General features: G+C 41.4%; 3 protein-coding genes across 5 annotated transcripts in view; 1 reads left to right on the top strand and 2 right to left on the bottom strand.

The window, feature by feature from the left end:
- Positions 1 to 350: 350 nt before the first annotated feature.
- LOC6041878 (peptidyl-prolyl cis-trans isomerase FKBP2) lies at positions 351 to 1807 on the bottom strand. The gene has a single exon (XM_038255043.1). The coding sequence runs from the start codon at positions 937 to 939 to the stop codon at positions 523 to 525; it is 417 nt and encodes a 138-aa protein (XP_038110971.1). The 5' UTR covers positions 940 to 1807; the 3' UTR covers positions 351 to 522.
- Positions 1808 to 3844: 2037 nt separating this feature from the next.
- On the top strand, positions 3845 to 8691 carry LOC6054123. Its single transcript, XM_001870054.2, has 3 exons — positions 3845 to 4148; positions 4210 to 4588; positions 4651 to 8691. The coding sequence occupies exons 1-3, from the start codon at positions 3845 to 3847 to the stop codon at positions 8654 to 8656; spliced, it is 4689 nt and encodes a 1562-aa protein (XP_001870089.2). The 3' UTR covers positions 8657 to 8691.
- A 287-nt stretch (positions 8692 to 8978) lies between these two features.
- LOC6038082 overlaps positions 8979 to 19360 on the bottom strand; it is a 44276-nt gene continuing 33894 nt past the window's right edge. For 2 of the 3 annotated variants that reach the window (XM_038257560.1, XM_038257559.1), the window contains 4 exons: positions 16422 to 16576; positions 16149 to 16306; positions 10110 to 10224; positions 8979 to 9228 (listed from right to left, as the gene is read on the bottom strand). In XM_038257560.1, coding sequence (XP_038113488.1) covers positions 9086 to 9228; positions 10110 to 10224; positions 16149 to 16306; positions 16422 to 16576 — 571 coding nt within the window. In that variant the 3' untranslated portion in view covers positions 8979 to 9085. The remainder of the gene's footprint in view (positions 9229 to 10109; positions 10225 to 16148; positions 16307 to 16421; positions 16577 to 19360) is intronic. The other variant, XM_038257561.1, reaches the window with a different exon arrangement.

The following is a 19360-nucleotide window of genomic DNA, read 5'->3' as shown; positions in this document are numbered from 1 at the left end:
GGTGACTGCTGCCAACGTCGCCAAGGCGTCGACGGCGTCGGTCGGAAAGTTCCAGGTGAAGCTGACCAACGAAAAGCAGGTCCGCGGAATCGGCGCCCTAATCACGCTGCCGGGCGAGTAGAAACGCAAGGTGCTGAAAAAGAAGCCGCCGGTGACACTGGAGCTGCTGTCCTCAAGAAGGAATTTACCAAGAAAGTCGCCGCTTCCATGGGTAACAAGAAGGCCATCTAGGCCAAGGAGCAGAAGGGTACCGCTAAGATTAGTGTTGTCGCTCTGCCAAGGATTTAGGAAAGATTTAGAAGCTAAATAAATAAATAAATACAAACACACCATGAAAAACGCATCAATCGTTTAATTAGTCTCTGGCAAAATTAAAAAAGATCGGAGCGATTGCTTCAGATGACCCCCTCCAGTCCCACGATGATTTCTTCCCCTAGACGGAATGCAACCGGATAATACAACGACTCTTCTTAGAGATTTTCTTTTCGATCTTGGTGACTACGGTTTCGGTGTGCTTGCACTTCACTGGATTTTGCGGCAATGGCTTGACGTATTACTCTCTCCACAACTCAGCTCCACCTCGAAGATCAGCACCGAGTTCGGAGGAATCTTGTCCCCAGCACCACGCTCCCCATAACCCAGCTCCGGCGGAATAACCAGTATCCGTTTCTCACCCTCGCACATGGTCAGCAGACCCCAACCTTTAATAACCTGACCCATCCCTAGCGTAAACGAAAGCGGCTGCCCCCGCGGGGTGCTACTGTTGAACTTGGTTTCGTCCTCCAACGTACCCGTGTAGTGCATATGCACCAGGTCGCCCTTTTTCGTCCGGACAGTGCTGTTTTCCACCCTCTTTTTCACGCCGATCTTCAGCTTGCCCTCGGAACTAGCGTAGCAGACGGTGGCGGCCTCCAGCACTAGTGCAACTGAGAGTTTCATGGGTGCGAAAAAAGGGCATGTCCCGATCCGCCAGCCACACGGTGCCAGGATTTATCGAGCGATTCGGGCCACAGCCCATCTCGACGTCCACTTTTTTAACAGCTGTTGTTTTTTTTATCGCGTCGGCTTTTTTTTTTGCTTTTTCGTGTCGTGGGGAAAGCAAGTGACTTCTTTGACAATAGCTGAATTGTCGCAAGAACCCGCTGGGCATAACCGGAAATCGACTTTTGGTTAACTCAAGGGATCTGTCCTCGTGGTCGCTAGTACCGAATGTTTTGTGGTGGCCTTTTTGGCTACCACGCACAGAGGCTTAGGTGGGACCAGGAAGAAAATAGCGCCATCACCAGACTTGATGAACTATGGATGATCCTCTGTGGACTTCCCGGAACGACGAAAGACCTTCTCCTTGATTCTTGATGTGGCAATCTACACTAGGGTGTATCCGTTGGAGATCTGACCGGGGTGATAAATCACGATGACCTGGGCGGTAAGTTCTCTGAGTCATCGGCGACGAATCCACTACGCAGTTTCCTTGACGGGCACGGCCTCCGGCAAGGCTTCCTGGTGCATTTCGACGGACTTAACATCAGCGGTCAGGTTGGCCGAGGAGAAGACGAAGACGACACCGGTTTCCGTTTTTGTTCAACCGATTTTGTTTACGTCCTCCAGGGGCAGATGCAGGGGCTTTTCGGTGGGACCGGTCGGTGTCAGGATGCCATCCATAGCCTCGAACAGTCTCGAATTCACCGGTAGCGGCGGCGAAGATCAGCACGGCACAATCCGTAACAGGCGGAAACCGACGACCGGAAACTGTTGATTCCGGGTTTCGTTGACTGATGGCAGCGTCGTGGCGTGAAAATATTTCTAATGTATTTGTAAACACGCTTGATTGACAGAATGCTTATTCACAAATTCCGCAACTCGGTGAAAAAAAGGAATTATGAGGAAGATTGAGTAACTTTGAGCCACATTGAGTAATTTTGTAAAATTGAGTGACTCAGTTACTCTGTGTCCTACCCCTTGATCAGCAATCTAAGCTTCATTTTAGGACCCAATTCAGAAATATTTTTTTTGTATTCTTTGTCCTTTTCCTCTTAACCTATACCCTAACTGATCGTCTGCTTGAAAGGCAGATCGCTTAACCATTCGGCTAAGTACCCGGACTAGTAATAAAATTATGTTTTAATATAATTAAAAAGCTAAAATCTGCCTTTAAAAATATGAAAATTTCTTCTATCGAGAAATTATAAAGAGAGATGTGAGCCGGTAACATGGAGTGAAACTTTTGCAGCTCTCATAGAAAACTTCACAGCAGCTTGGCAGAAAGTTTAACTCCATGTTGCACTTTTAATTTCTCGATAGAGTTATCTACGTGCGCATGTATTGCTTGTAAGTACACGAAAAAGATTGAGGTTAAATTTTGTACCCGCCAGCAAAACAAATGGGGTGCTAGTGTGCGTGAGCTCGGGCTTAGATAACTCTATCGAGAAATTCAAAGTGAGAGTGTGTGCGTGCAACATGAAGTTAAACTTTTCGAAGTGCCATGGAAAGCTTCACAGCAACTGCACAGAAAGTTTAACTCCATGTTGCACACACTCTCATTTTTAATTTCTCGTTGGCTTCGATTTTGACATGATACCTAGCATGATACAGATAAAATACAAATTTATTTTTAAGAAAATACAGATCTCCCATAAAATAATCTGGCAACGTTGGGCCTCACACCAATCAGATCTGGCACTACATTTTTCACACTACATTTTGCACTAAGTTCTAAAAAAAACCTAAAATTTAGGCCCGAATTGGGTCCTAAAATGAAGCTTAGATTGCTGATATTATTGTTTACAGCAATAAAACTTATTTTTCTGAGTACAATGACCCTTTGTACGACCACAAAGAGTTTAAAATGGATTTTTAAATCAATTTTGAAAAATTAATCTCGCGGTCCTTCTTGACAGAAAAGCTTCTACTTGACAGCTCGTTCCAAGGGAACCATAGTTAATCCATCGAAAAAATGTTGTCTTGTCAAAAAAAAATTTTGCATTAAAATGAAAAAAAGTGATCAGAAATGGTTTTTAATCGTGTTTTTTAACGTTGTACATAAAAATTGACATAGGGCTTTAGTACCCAATTAAGACTAATTTTTAGGCCTTTTTCTGACAATCGAGAAATCGAGAAATTAAAAGTGCAACATGGAGTTAAACTTTTTGTCAAGCTGCTGTGAAGTTTACCATGAAAGCTGCGAAAGTTTCACTCCATGTTACCGGCTCACATCTCTCTTTTTAATTTCTCGATTAAAAAAGAGAGATGTGAGCCGGTAACATGGAGTGAAACTTTCGCAAGTGTTATCGAGAAATAGAGTTATCTACGTGCGCATGTATTACGTGTACGTACACGAAAAAGATTGAGGTTAAATTTTGTACCCGCCAGCAAAACAAATGGGGTGCTGGTGTGCGTGAGCTCGGGCTTAGATAACTCTATTAAAAAGAGAGATGTGAGCAGGTAACATGGAGTGAAACTTTTGCAAGTGTCATGGAAAACTTCACAGTTATTTGACAGAAAATTTAACTCCATGTTGCACTTTTAATTTCTCGATACTGACCGAACTTCAGAAAAGGCTAAAAATAAGTCTTTAAAGACTAATGCCGGTTTTCCGTGCAGGGATTGCGGCGTCGCTCAAAAATTAAAAGCGCGCCAAAAACTATCCCGATCGGACGTGTGTCGTTGACAAGGCTGTATATCAGAAAGCCATGTGTCGTTGATGTTCTGTGAAGCAATTAAATTTTGTCCTGTTTTGTGAGATTATTTAAACGCTTACTTAATTCTATCGGTAAATATGATTGGTAATCGCACTTTGTTGGAATCCCAACACTAACCATTGGTTTTGTTAGACCACCCCCGCAAAATGCCACCGCAACCGCCGAAACGGTTGAAAATTTCGGACACGGCGCCACCGGAAAACAACGAACCCCCGTCTGCAGCAGTCTGCAACGAGGACTTTTTGGGATTCGACGCGTTCGATTACGAGGATCTGAGCGAGGAAGAACCCTTTGGGTTTGGTGAACGCGAGGACGAGGGCGAGCACAGCCAGCGCGTCGTTACGACGGAAGCACTGGGTACGTCCGGCGTCGTTGAACCGCATGTCCAAAAAGTAACCGTGGAGCTGAAGGTGGAGCGAGCATCGCCGGAGTTGGACGAGGACAGTGATGGTAACTATTGGATTAGAGTTTGATCATTTCGAGAAATATTCAATTGATGTTTTCTTTCAAGACTCGGTCGTTGCTCTGCCACCGCGACGGCGCTCCAGAGGCCGGACGGGTCGGCTAATGGTTGCTGATTCGGACGAAGAGGATGTTAAGCCTGGGCCGATTGTGTACCGCGACGACGCACCGGAACCGGGTCCGAACTCGGCCCATCACATTGCTGGTCCCGGCGAGGAGTTCATCAGGCTGGAACCGCCGATCACGTGGAACGTATGCAACCTTGGTTGCTCGGCTCGGATCGTCCACGGCGGTTTTAAGATTGTCCTTCACGATTTGGGCCGTTTGTTGCTGGTTGACGACAGTTTCGTGGCCCGGGTCGAGGCCCTGGATGTGGCCCAGCTCAGCAGAAACAAGAGTTTCCGGCAGGCAAAAGCTATGCTGCACAAGTTTGTTCCCTGATTTTTATATTGGTGCTTTGTGTTGATATTTGAAACGTTTCATTATTCAGGCAACTTAGCATCGTCCACATCCTCCTCGATGAAGTCTCGGCCGAGCGGAATCGCCGTCGAGCCAGACTCCTTCGTTTGATCAACGAAATACGCAGTCAAACGGCCGAGAAGCGCGCAAGTGCTGCGGACGCTGTCCATATCATTGCGATCGTCCAGAAAACCACCAATCTGAACTTCATCAAGTTGTGTCAACAACTGCGCACCCGAACCGTATCCGAGCTTCTAAAAGAACACGCGGAAAACCTTCTCGAGTTCGAGTTGGCCACCGAGAAAAGGAACCGTTTGTTCGTGAACAACGAGTTCGTGGACAATCCCCACGAACTCACCCGCGTCCTGCAACTGTTTTGCGCTGAAGTCGTGCAGAAGCACGCCAAATGCCTTCTGGACACGGCCCCACAGTATGTGCACGATCAGCTGACGGGCGTGCCGCACTGGACATTGTTTCGGATCAACGACAAAGATGTGAAAGTTTTCGCTGATCTGGACCAGGTGCTCAACAGAGAGATCTTCCAGAAACCGTTGGACGATCTCGCAAGGCGATGGAGCAATTACGTTAAATCGATAAGACCCAACGACACGACCGTTACGGCCGTCAATCCGATTTATTTTTCGCTGTGCCGGAGTCTGGAGGAGTTGATCTTGGAGATCGTCGGCAAAACCGACCACAATCCGGAAGAGTTGCTGTTGAGTGACCACAACGGCTGGCATGCGATGAAGAACGCTATTCGTTGGAGAAAGGACACAAGCCTGACCAAGTGCATCGATCGAGAGTACTTGTTCGTCTTCCGGTTGCTGCAACATTTCGACCCGGCATCAGACAATACGAAACCATTCGGCTACTCGGCACGCCGGCTTTTGAGCGACAAAGGCACGGAATCAGTGCTGGACAGCTGGATGCGACCATTCCGGCGGATTTCCCGAGGATCTCAGCAAAACCCGCTGGGTATCGCGGACGAGTTCTACGTTTGGTACTGCCAGCTCGACGACGTTCTACACCACGTTCTGCCGGACGACGACCACGCTCTGGACATTTTCGAGCAGATCTTGCAGAACTTTGTTCAGCTGCTCAGCAAGGCCACGTTCGAGCAAATGGAGATAATTCGAGTAATCACGCACAGCATTGGGCGATTTATCGTGCAGACCTCTCCGTTCTTCAACTCGGACAGGGCACAATCGGAAGAGGACAAGCAAATTCTGCAGTCCCAACTGACCGTGATCAACCGAACGATGCTGGGAGCGGACTCGACGCAGTTCTTCCGCGATCTGATGGACGTCTTCAGCAGCTACTGGAAGAATCGTTGCAACATCATCGAGAACATTCCGTCGAAAAATGGACTCGCGGGGATGGAACAGATAAAGAAGACACTGCTGGCGATTGTGGGCGTTGCCTTGCGGAAGAACGCCGGCGCCGAACACGTGATCAAACTGTTCCGATCGTTGAACGATTTGATTGTCGATCTGGACGACGTGTCGTTCGTTTGGTTCGTCAAATCACTTCCGGAAGGGCCAATGAAAGCTGCAGTTGCATTGAAATTCATCGAACCGGTGGACAACAAATGGAGCGGTACGGACAACCAAACGTATTCCGTCGTTGAGTCGCAGAAATTCCAACAGATATTCACCGTCTTACTGGACGGGACAACCTGCCCCAAGCACTACGTCCTCGAAGTCATCACCAAGTTGCTTGGCTGCATCCAAAGTCAGTTGGAACGCACGAGCTGGACATCGAACGAATGCCTGACCGCGTCGGACCAGATGATTTCCAGTAGCGTTCTGATTTCGTCCATCCGCAGTTCACTGATCTACCTGCGCGAACAGTCCGAGTACGTCTCATTTGAACTGTTTGAAGAGGAGAGAATCAAACCGTTTGCCAATGTTGCTGATCACAGCCAATCGTTGAACGATTTCATCAAACGGGTCGACCTCATCAAGCAGTCCTTTAGCTACACCCGGAAGCATAACGAAATGAGCATCGTTGAGGCGCTGAAGATGTTCGGCGAGCAGAATGACGAGGACCGGTACAACGCAGAACGTCTCCAGAAGATCTACCAGCAGTACAGTGATCAGTTCGAAAAGTACATGACGGAACCTGTGTTTGAGGATGCGAAAGCACACGCGGTGGCATGCATGGTGCGGGAGACTGCCCAGCCGGTTCTGTTCAAAGAGTGGACCGCTGAGTACAAGAGCGTCGAGCTGCCAAAGATCCTCGCCGGTGTGGCCGCCGTGTGGTCCACCATGGTGTCTGCGGATGTCTCCAGCACTGGAAAGTACTTCAAACCGCACTGCATCCAGATTTTGTGCGTGCTGAGGCTGTTCGGAGCGGATAGCGGAGAGAAAGGCGTGTCCAAGCACCTGGCGCAGGTTCTCACTGGTCAAGGAAAGTCGCTGGTCCTGGCCCTGATCGCGGTGGTCTTGGCGCTGACGGGCCACCAAGTTCAGCTTGTGTGTTACAATAAACATCTAGTTCAGAGAGATGCCAGCGATTTTGCCGAGCTGTTCACGGTGTTTGGTGTTAAAGATGCCATTCAATACGGAACCTTCGATGATATGGCCAACAAGATCATCGCACCGGAAGTTGATGGTAAGCCGATGGGCTTGCGATCACTTGTGAAAAACCTCATCACTTCGGAACCAAGTAATTCCCGCCCAACTAAACCAAAAGCGCAAGTACAGGACAACTCGGTCCTTCTCATGGATGAAGTGGACGTGTTTTTCACCAAGGAGTATTATGGCAGTCAATATTGGCCAGCAGCTACCTCCTTCGTACATGGACTGGACAACATTCAAGAGCAGATCTGGCGTATTGTTCATCACGATAATGTTCTCGATGTTCAGCAAGTGACGGAGCGGATCCAGCAATATATTTCGTCGCCACTATTCCAAGCCTTGGCTAAGTTTGACCAATTTTTTAACAAGAGAACGCGCTACGAGTTGTTGGTGTACGTAGGAGGAAGCTACGTACGAAAGCAGTTCACCAACAAAAGTTTGTTTTGGGCCCATCTAAAGGATATGGTCGAACATGCCATTTCGGTGTCTACTGACGCATCACAACACATCAATTACAAGCTCAATGAACACGGCGTGATTTTGTACAGGAAAGGAGAACGATTCGAGGCAGATTTAATAGTAGGGTATAAGTCAGTATTCAACTATATCCGGTTGAAGAAAGATCATCTCCAGCGCATCGCAAACAACAATCACAACTATGGCTATTTCAACTTAGCTTGTGGCTCCCTGTCCTACGCCATGCTGCCGAAGGCCTACCCGCTCATCCTGGGAGTTACGGGAACGTTGACTTCGCTGAACCAGTACGAGAAGGCGGCCATCGAGCGACTGTACAACATCAATCGATCCTCGATCATGCCGTCGTTCTTCGGGTGCTCAAATCTCCAATTCAACCCCGCAGAGAACTTCACCCACCTGGCCACCAAGCCACTTTGGATGGGCAAAATCTTCACCCAAGCTCAAGCTGCTGTTGGAGCGAATCGCGCCGTGATAATCTTCTTCCACAGTGATACACTGCTTGAGGAGTTTCGCGCGCAGTACTGCGGCCAGTTTGACCGTCTGCAGGTCCTCACCGAGAATACGGACGAAGGCAAGCATGAACACCTGATCGGGGAAGCGGGTGTCGCCAAAACGGCGACGCTGGCCACGCGAGGCATGGGCCGTGGAGTGGACTACAAGTCGAGCGTTGCGGTGGAGCAAAGTGGCGGCGTGCACGTGATCCAGAGCTTCTTCTCGCTGGACGTGAAGGAGGAAACGCAGATCCGGGGAAGAACAGCCCGGAAGGACAACCGGGGAAGCTACGAGCTAATCGTTCTCGATGAACATTTGAAGGCTCAAAGGTTGATCGACGAAGGACAACAGGAGGTGACGTACGCGGGACTGGATGTGGCTCGTACGAAGATCGCGCTGAAGGAGAACAATGACATTGAGGTATCGATCGAGAAGAACACCAACGATCATTTGACTACGCTGGCGTATTTGCAATCATTTTTTAACTGATTGATTCGTTTGAGCGATTTCTAAGACTGGTTCAATAATAAGAGACAATAAATAAAGAGTGTCTTTTCTTCTTCCAAATTTGGTAATGCATTTTCCAAAAAAAAAATCATTTATTTGTTGAATTTTGGTTTTTAGTTTCGATTTTTATGTTTTGCCTCTTCGATTAGATCAGCTAGATTTGAATGTTTTTTTTTTAAAATAGAAATCTTAAAAAACTAAGACATTGGAATTTAAACAAATTAAAATTTGTTTATATCAAACTTAAACATCAATTATGATTTACATTGTCATTTTTGAGAAACTATTCAAGTTTAAACACCCTTTCCTTAATATTTATAAATCCTCATTGAATCCTTGCCGACTCTCAGGACACGCAGCTTGGGTTTTCAGGTTTGACCGTTCCAGTATTACCATCCTCCTTGGCTCCAACTAGCGCCGACCAAGGATGTACCAGATCAGCCGCAGGGTGAAGAAGTAGATAATTTCCACCGCCCCGAGGACGCTGAAGCCCAGAAAGAAGCCGGCCGTTCCACCGATGGAAACTGCAAAGAAAAACGGAAAACGGAAGAAAGCTAAACTCCGGTGAGGGCCGCCATTCAAGTTCAAGGTTGGAGAGTAGGGGAAAACCACCAATTTCTTATCGTTTCGGTTTCCAAAAATAATTTGTTAAGGGTGCACAGCACCGAAGGAAGTTGTTGTCTTCTTATTCCAAAATTGTCAAACTTACGGACCCAATCCTGCATCAACGGGATTGTAAAATTATTCAAACTTTATTGTAAATTACTTTGTGGAAAGTATTTTAGGGGATGAATCGAAAACTAATTTGATAGTACCCGTAGTTTTGAAGATACTAAAATGTTTGTAACAAAAATCTGGGTGCAAAAGCTCTGGTTGGTGTGTACCGGTATTCTTAAATGATAAGTGATACTAAAGGCATAATCTGTACAAGTGGGCAGTTTTCCCCTACAACTATCTAAAAAGGATGGGGAAAATGGAAAACGACCATTAGTTGCTGTCACGGTTTTGAGTTTCGCAAGTAATAACGAACACACGCGTAATGAGGGTGCAAAAATGACATCGCATCATCGTGGGTGGGTTGTGCATTGTTCGAGTCAACAAAGGAAGTCATAATGCTATATGTGACATGTGGCAGAGTTGTCTGTTGCTTTTTTAATGGTGGAGACGCATGGTGTCAGCAGATTGCGCGATACCCTGCGTCTCCTCAGTTGAGCTGTTTTCCAGATTAGTATAAGAGATAAAAACAGACTATTGTGATACACATTGTATGAAAACATTTTGTTTAATGGGAAACATAGAAAACTGCACACGTGACAAACAATGGCAGCGAATGGTTCATCGTTATGATTGATAAAACAGAAATAGTTCTAGTAAGTTGGTGCTCTAGATTTTCGATGAGGATACCGTCAATCATCCCAGCCAAACGAGGTCTTACCCAATAGATCGGTGAATGTGAAGAGCACTTGTCGGTTGAAACGAATCAACGGATAGCGTTTCATTATAACGAGACCTCCGTTGCTGCCCAGTAGCTTGCGAGTGCCGGTTAGGATCTATAATTTTAGAAAAAATAATGGAGAATGCTACAAAATTAGTGTGCTACCTTTGACGGGATATATTAAAAAAACAACTTGATTCAAAAAAAACATGACAACATTCTTTTTTGTTACATCGACACTACACTGAAAGCCCGACCATGGTAGTTTTAAGAAAATTTGCTAAAAATGCTGCTTATTAAATTAACTGTGGCTTTTGGGGAAAGTAAACGCAAATATGGTAAAATGTACCATGCTTCCACAAAATTGCATGGTAACAAATACGAAATCATTATCATTCTCTCCATAATCGAGGGTTAAAATTACCATACCGCTCTCGACATAGTAAAACTGACTGCGTTAATCAGTCAATCCAAGCACGGAATGTTTTTAGCAAAAATACGTCGGTGCGTGTTCTCAATTTAACCCTACAATATGGTAGCAACTACCATGGTTGGGTTTTCAGTGTAGTGAAATAAAATAATAATAATTGAATGAAAAATTTGATTGCTACCAAAAATTCATAATCAATGAATATAATTTGAGATATTTTTTTTATGAAACCTCGATTTTATATTTCCTTATGTCAAAAATGTTATTTATAATAATAAGCATAAAAACATGACATACACTTTTTCTGCAATATTTTTAGAATTTAAGAAGTACAGTAGTTGTTCGGTAACTGGGCGTTGTTTAACTGGGCTGCTTTTTAACTGGGCGCTCGATAACTGGGCCGTAGCCCAGTTAAAAAGCAGACAAACGTCAAAAAACCAAAACAAACCGAAATGACCCAGGGGTTAATGGATGAAAAAGCATGTTCAATAAATAATAAAAACTTTTAACAAACTTTTATTTCATTTCAAGTCACAATTAAAGAAATATGAAAAGTAAACATCGTAAATAAATTTGATTAACTTTTACTTTTATATTTCATCAGAAAAATATTATGCATCGGTGTTCCCCTCGTTTTTTTCGTTCAGCCCAGTTAGCGAGCAGCATTCGGTGACTGGGCTACGTTCTCAGCCCAGTTACCGAACAGAAACTGTAATAAACTTGCAGATTTTTTTCTTCATAAAATATTTTTTAGGACCGAGTTGGCATTTGTAATTAAATTTTTATTAAGGCTAAGAGTAATTACAGAGGATCTCAAGAGGATCTTATGTTGCGGAATTTATTAAAATAACGGAAGAAATGGATTCTGTGGACAACCTCCAATATTCCTGAAAAACCGTAAAAAAAACAGTTGAAATCAATAAACCAAATCTGGGCCAATTTTGTAGCTGCATTTTTTTAACGGGTTCCCTTTGTTTTGCTGATCACGAATCCGTTTTTTGATATTTTGTGACGGTGGGGCGGTACGACCCCTACAGTTTTTGCAGCTTGAAACAGTGATGAGATAGTAATTTGGTGTCATAGGGACTTTTATATGTATAAATTTAGACGCCCGATTAGATGGCGTACAGTCATCCCACATATTCGGAACACCCACAAATGCGGAACACTTTTATGATAATTTGTCAATAGCATGCCAAAAGTAGCTTTTCTGTCGACCTTACTATTTTGAGAACCTTTATTTGGACATTATTTTGCTATTTCACTAGTATAAGTGGTACTTTTTGAACAAAAAACTTCATTCCAAGACTATTTTGCCCAGAGCAGCAAAAGACTGCCTCCAAATGGCCTGTTTCATAATTGTGGGATGTTATTGTGCCTCCCCCAATTGTGGAACACCTGAATTTAACTGATATTTTCACAAAAAAAGTTACCAAACAATGTATAAAACATCACTAAGCTTAAGTTTCATTGGTTTCAGTGTGTGAAGTCATTATTTGGTAATAAATATGTACTCCTGGAGAGATCCAAAGTTTGTTTACATTCGTAAGAAAAAAGTGTTCCGAATTTGTGGATTTCAAGGGTCAAAGTAATTCTTCAAAAACTTCATATAAAAGTTAAAATTCCTAGATGTTCGATACAGTATTCGAAAGATCGCAAGAAAAGCTTTCAAATGAAGGTAAAAGCGAATCATTAAGTTCAATTATCGATTTGCTATGATTTTTTGAACATTGGCCGATCTGGAAACCGTTCCGAATATGTGGGATGACTGTACTCAAAATTCCAGAAAAACGTTTTTTCATCAAAAAAACACTAAAAATGTTTTAAAAACTCTGCTTTTCCGTTACTCAAATGTACAAATTTTTGGAACATTTTAAGGAAAATTTAATGTTCTTTTTGAATCTATATTAATCTAGAAGGGTCATTGAAAATACGCATTTATCAGAATTCTGGGTTCGCCATCAAATCGGGCATCTAATTTTACATAAAAGTCCGTTGGACACCAGATTTCTAGCACAAAGTTTCACAGTTTCACGCAAATCGAAGAGGGGTCGGGAAACTGAGTTGGCGGAGTCATTTTGAATTTCATAAAAAAAATCATTAAAAAAAGAAGCAAAATATTTGAAGTTTCATAGAAAGTTCGCCGAAAAAAATAAATAAATACAAAGCGGATTTGTTACTCCAAATTTCGCCACTTCGAATGTCCGCTTTTTCGAACGTATTCGAATTAAAAACTAACTTAATCCACCTATGTGGTTGGAACCTTCCTCACAACAATGGCTGTACACAAGTTTCATCTATTTTTTATATCCGGCTTCCAAAAAGTACATCGATATCACTTAAGTGGCCATGTCTCGAGACAGGGTTGCCAGATCTTCGATGTTTTGCACTCGTTGGAAAGGTCTTTTGGTAACCTAACCAACAATGGGTCGGATGATGGACCCGGACATAGTTTACATACATTTAAGTGAGATCCGGCTTCAAAAAAGTACATCAATATCACTTAAGTGGCCATATCTCGAGACAGGGCTGCCAGATTTTCAATGTTTTGGACTCATTGGAAAGTTCTTTTGATAAGTTAACCAACAATAGGTCGGATGGTGGATCCGGACATAGTTTACATACATTTAAGTGAGATCCGGCTTCAAAAAAGTACATCAATATCACTTAAGGGGCCATATCTCGAGACAGGGTTGCCAGATCTTCAATGTGTTAGACTCGTTGGAAAGGTCTTTTGATAATCTAACCAACGATGGGTTGGATGATGGACCCGGACATAGTTTACATACATTTAAGTGAGATCCGGCTTCAAAAAAGTACATAAATATCACTTAAGTGGCCATATCTCGAGACAGGGTTGCCAGATCTTCAATGTTTTGGACTCGTTGGAAATTTCTTTTGATAACCTAACGAACGATGGGTTGGATGATGGACCCGGACATAGTTTACATACAGTTAAGTGAGATCCAAATATATTTGAAAACACATTTTTATACATAACTTTTGAACTACTTATCGAAACTTCAATCTGTATAAAACTCGATCTATGGGACCCTAAACCAAGTCGAATGCAACAAGTTCGGGTCAAATCGGTTCAGCCAGTGCCGAGAAACATGAGCTAGTTTGTTGGTCACATACATACATACACACACACATACACACACACATACACACAGACATTTGTTCAGTTTTCGATTCTGAGTCGATATGTATACATGAAGTTGGGTCTACGACGTTTTTATACGAAGTTCATTTTTAGAGCAGGATTATAGCCTTACCTCAGTGAGGAAGGCAAAAGCACTGAACCGTCAAAACCAGTTGTTAAACTGATGTTGACGTTTCAACCCCATTGTTCGACAATTTCCGAAAACGTGGTTTCAAGCTTTTGACAGCTGTCAGCCGTTACAATGAGCGTATTTGGATTCGCTCATTTGAATGCAGTTCCATTCGAATTAGCGAATCCGCTCTGTTAATATGTTACATATGTTTTTAAGTAAAAAAAAGTCCAATTGAATGACAATTAAATTTTTGAACATGAAATATTTTGAGGAGGGATTGATGTAGAATGTTGAATATGTTTTGAATTGATTCTGGAAGTATCCAGATTTTTAAGCGAAAATAGCGTTCGAATGATGAACTCCCGAAATGTCAAAATCACGCAGTGGTACCAACATTACAAAAAAAAGTGTTCCATGTTTGACAGCCACATTTTATTTTCTAATGTTGGTGCAACTGCGCGATTTTGACATTTGGGACGTTCACCATTCGAACGCCATCTTTGCTTAAAAACCTAGATAATTAGTGATTTTTTTTAAGTGGGCATACAATTAGTTGTTTGTCAAAATTTAGTATTTTTTAAAATTTATTTTCTACATGCGGCCCGTGATGTTCAGCTGGCTGAGGATCACTGATAGATTATGATTAACACCTAAACTCCCAAGCTCTAGAAAACGGGAGAATTTCCATTCAAATTCCCAATTTTTTTCGAGCTTGGGGTGTTAATATTTGCTCTTCTGGTCTTTTTTTTAAATATTCGCAAGACACGTTGATAATTAAGAAATCTCCAAATAAATAAAACCATATACAGCTCATTTCCAATCATCAAAACCAAATTGGGCAGCAAATTGTGTGGAAATGAAAAGTAAGTTCAATCACCGGGAAGGCAATCGAATCCCTGTCAATGGAACCAAAAGCTTCTTTTCTTCCTCTGGCCGGTTGTCGTTCAGTAATGGTTGCTCGCTTTTTTTTCTGGTGCCATTTTTTTGCTGTTATTGTGTGCTTGTTTAACTACAGCACATCTCCGAGACGATTTCATGTGTTGCGAGATATCGTTTCTTGATGGTCGTTTGATTGAGGACGTGTTTTCCGGCCCCGCCCTTATTCTCTTCTCTACTCCCCTTTCACGCACTTGACGATAAATGGCATTGTTATCAATTTCACATAATTCTTCTTTCACGGGGGGCTTTGAGAGTGTAGCTCTTTTTTTTCGTGACACGTGCGATACAGGTTTTTTGACAGCCTTTCCTTGCTTCAGGCGTGATAAGTGAAGGAATGGCTTAATCAAATTTTAATGGTGTTAAGTATACTGTGAGGTAATGTATTTTTAGTATATTTACGCGGAACATAATCTAAGGAAATTTTAATCTCCGTTTATTTAAATAAAACATTACAAAAAAAGTTACAAATTTACCTTAATTTGTTTTTCGGATTCAGTTTGCCCACATCATGTTCCGAAGGCCGAGCTCCTGTGGTCTAATGGTTACAAGTTTCGCTTTATGAGCGGAAGGTCGTGGTTTCAAACCCACATGGCTCGGCACATCCTTTCCCCTGTACTCTTCACATGTATAAGGACCAACTGTTCTCTGTATAATTGCCCTGCAGAGCTCCACGGCCCGATCGCAAAAAGTGCTTTGAAGGGACGAGTTTTTCAGAAACCAGAATTTAAGGGCTAGCTGGGTATAAGTAAACGTAAAATGTGCACTTCGGTTCTAGCGATACATTTGGACAGTACAGAGTGGAAAAGGCAGAGCAAAGAGGATTGAAAAACATTCAAACCTCTTCGGCGGCGAAGTTACGGCAGTGGATCGCTCGACACACTCGCTCAACAATAGCGTGTGTGCGTGTCCCATCTGCCTAATAACAGAAGAAGCCTTTGTGATTCTATAAATAGAATTGCAAGTCCGCAATAGATCTAATTCCTGGTCGCAGTGGATAGTGGCATCGAACAAAAAAAAAAAAAAAAGAAGAAATGTTCCGAACCACCGTTCTGCAAAATAAAATTGGAACAAATTGCCCAAAAATATCGTTCAATAACAAAAGCATCACCTTACAAACGATTCGTCAGGCTCAAACTGGGACCATCAATCAGTTCCGGCGAAACTGTGGCTCAAAACATCAGTCGGAAACAAAATGCCGACATGAAAAATAAAACGCCACGATGAAAAAACAACAGTAATGAAGCTTGTTAGCGAGTCGTCGTCGTCCACAATTTGGCAATTCCACGTGGCCGCTTCGGCTGACTTTGGCCAAAATAATAAATCTTTATCGAAACTAATTGCGGTGTCAGGTTAAATGCGAATTCAGACTTCAAGACAGGAGGAGCAACGCACCTGCATCTTCTCGATAACCACCTTGGAGTCGACGCAGTTTTGCTCACAGTAGCAGTTGACCGACTTGGCGTTCTCGCGAAACTCCAGGAAAAGCTCCTCGTGCTTGGGAAAGCATGCCCGCAGCGTTTTGTAATCGCAGACCGGCTTCGGGTGGGGTACTGAAGGAGGAAAAGAGGGGAGTAAAAGTTAGCAGACAAGCAAAGGACATTATTTATTCAGGTAGATGATCAGGACAAGAGTCGAATTTGTTGTCTCGACAGGTGATACTTATACTGTTGTTGGGGTAGAAGTGTGGAATGCAGCCGCAGTGCTGGTAGGCCATCTTGAGTCGACATTCCTGGAGGCAGATTCCTTTGGTGTAGATTCCGTAATGGGTCAGGTTGGACTCGAAGCTGAAGCGACAGGCACGTTGCGAGACTGAGGTGTCACTGGAATGAATTGTTAGAACAATTTTTGAAATTATTTTTATGCAACGTCTTCCGGAAAGAAGGTTTTTTTTTCAATTGTAACATAGATGAAGACACATAATTCGTCAGAAAATTTCTAAATTTCAAAAAGTCTATACTAAGTTTGATTTAATGTGGGTGTCAGGTTAGGATGCGGGTTTTATAAAATTTAGTTTTTGTAGAATTTAAGATTTTAATATCAACTTTTTATACTTTAGTTATTTAGGCACAAAATTAGGAATAGTGAAATTAGTAATTCTATCATTCTGATTTGTCAAAATTTCTATAAAGTCTCGATCAATCAAGAGTGAAATGATATCGGATTAAATTCGTTGATCTGTTGAACTAACGGTTGTCAGATTATGATTGTATCGATCATTGTTGCGAATCGAGGATCTACTGGAATTCTGACGATCAAATGGTCGCCTCTTTTTCAATTAACGACTTGTAAAATATGAACTGTTAATCTATTTTGTTTTTGTTAAAAAAAGGCAGACAGGTTTTATAAGAAACGATCTAGATTTTTAGGCTATTAATTAGAATGACGGAGATTTGAGATAAGAGTAGCTTTCGGATAGGTTACTTTAAATCTTGTATTCAATTCAAGTTAGGTAGTTATCCGCAAATGAATATTTGAACTTATATAAATAATTGAACATTTTGGATTTATGAATAACACACAACTGTGCATTTATTCTAGAGACAGATCCATACAGCGTCAGTGTTTATTTGGTCGAAGTGTACTAATTCATTGGCAGATCTGGTTCTAGTTGTAATGTACGACAGGACTAATGATGGACGTGACAGGACGAGGGCCCAGTTTAGAGGTTTCGACATCAATGATGTGCGGCTAAATCATCCTCCAAAAAAAAAAAAAAAAACAAAAAAAAAATTATTCAACGAAAGAAATACAAAATAACTTTCAAAAAATTGTGTTGATTTCTTTTTCTTTTGATTTGTTTAAAATTAAATTAAATAGCCTGATGTCATTAACTTTTCAAAATATTCAAATTGAATTAGTCGTTGCAGGTTTCTTATTGCTTGATTTTCTTAACACAAAAATGCAAAAAAAAAAATTTGAAGCGAAATTTGGATGCAAATCTTCTTTACAAAAAAAAAAAAAAAAAAAAAAAAAAAACACAGTTTTGAATTGTTGTGCACCGTTACTCAAATATTGTATAATATATTTTAAAGTTATTTCAAAAACAAAAAGATTTAAACAGTGTAGAGAAATATATATTGAATAGTTTTCAATTCGTTATTCTTTGAATTTTGAAGTCCATGATAAAATATAGTGTTGCTCCCTGATTTCTTGACTCATTTAGGTTTTTTTTTTATGTTTAAAAATTATAAAAATCTTCAGATTAAGTTTGATAAATTTGCTTTTTTAACCTTTTTTCAAGCGAAACAATATCACTGATCTTTTTTAAAAAGTACATAATTGCTTGTTCATTTATTTATTGGAGATTGTCCACGCTCCATACAAAAAAGATTTTCTTTGTATGGAAATTGTCCACGAGAAGGGAGGGGGGGGGGGGCTATTTTATTTTTATTTGGACACCGAACTTATTTATTCAATATCTAATAAACAGCCTTAAACGGTCGGATGAAATGGCTTTACAGACCTGCTCTACAAAAAAAAAACAATTTCCGTAATCGTGAATTGTGTTCATGTATTTAAGAACCACGGAGGAATTTATTCATGAGTATTTGCACTATAAACGTGCAAAACGATTTTTTCCGTTTTACCTGGGTGCTGAATAGTGTTTCGCAAAACGGCCTCAATTTTGAACTGTCAGAGTGGAATCAATTTACTGTTCGCCAAAAGTTTTTATATTTGGCTAAAACTTTGTGGAACCTTTTCAATGATTGAAAAAGTTATTTTGTGTCATTGGTTCACCCATACAAGTCTTCATACAATTTTGGATTTAGTGTCTTTGGCAAAGTTGTAAGTATTTTTTTATAATGTTGTTTTCAATTGATTTTCTAAAATTCGTATTTTTTGTGTTTTGATAATTTGATAAAAAAATTATGAGCCATAGAAATAAACGACCTAACCTATAGCCGCCGAGTTATAAGATTTGAACAATATAAATCTCATCCAAAAAATACTTTTTGACTACAGTTATTTTTATGTAAAATTGTTTTTTTTTTTTGTGAAAAAAGGTTAATTTAACCGACATTTAAAACCGTAGACTACAATACTACAAAGCTATCGGAAAGTTGCCTAACCAACAGTTTTTTTGTAATGATGAAAAAAATGATTTTAATGTTATTTAAACATTTAAAATTAATCATTAAATTGGTTTAAACATTTTTTCCAATTACATTCAACATATTTTCTGACAATGAACAAAATCTGTGGCAGTGGCAGATGGGTTAAAACAGGTCACTATTTGATAGTGTCAATAAATTCTGAATTTTTATCATGCTCTTTAATAATTGGACTTCCTACAGATGTCTAAGTCGACATTAAATTTAAGTGCAAATTCAAATATTGAAATTATTCCATTACTGCTTATCAATCACCAAGATTGAGAAGTTCATGCAATTGTAAAGGACTCTAATATAATGAGAAATTTTAATTTATCGCTCGTTAACCTTTCTTTATGAATTGCATCATCGTGTGTCGAAAAAATCCCACCCTCAATGCACGTTCTTGACGTCCCAATTCATTCAAAGCATCTTTTTTATTCGCCCAAAACTCATCCCTAACTTCATTACATGAAAATGATATTCACGACAGACGGCATGCAGCTTATTACA

The sequence above is a fragment of the Culex quinquefasciatus genome, chromosome 2 (genome assembly GCF_015732765.1).
Source record: "Culex quinquefasciatus strain JHB chromosome 2, VPISU_Cqui_1.0_pri_paternal, whole genome shotgun sequence".
Lineage (NCBI taxonomy): Eukaryota > Metazoa > Arthropoda > Insecta > Diptera > Culicidae > Culex > Culex quinquefasciatus.
The sequence above is the reverse complement of the archived record's forward strand: the minus strand, read 5'-3'. Positions and strand labels throughout refer to the sequence as shown.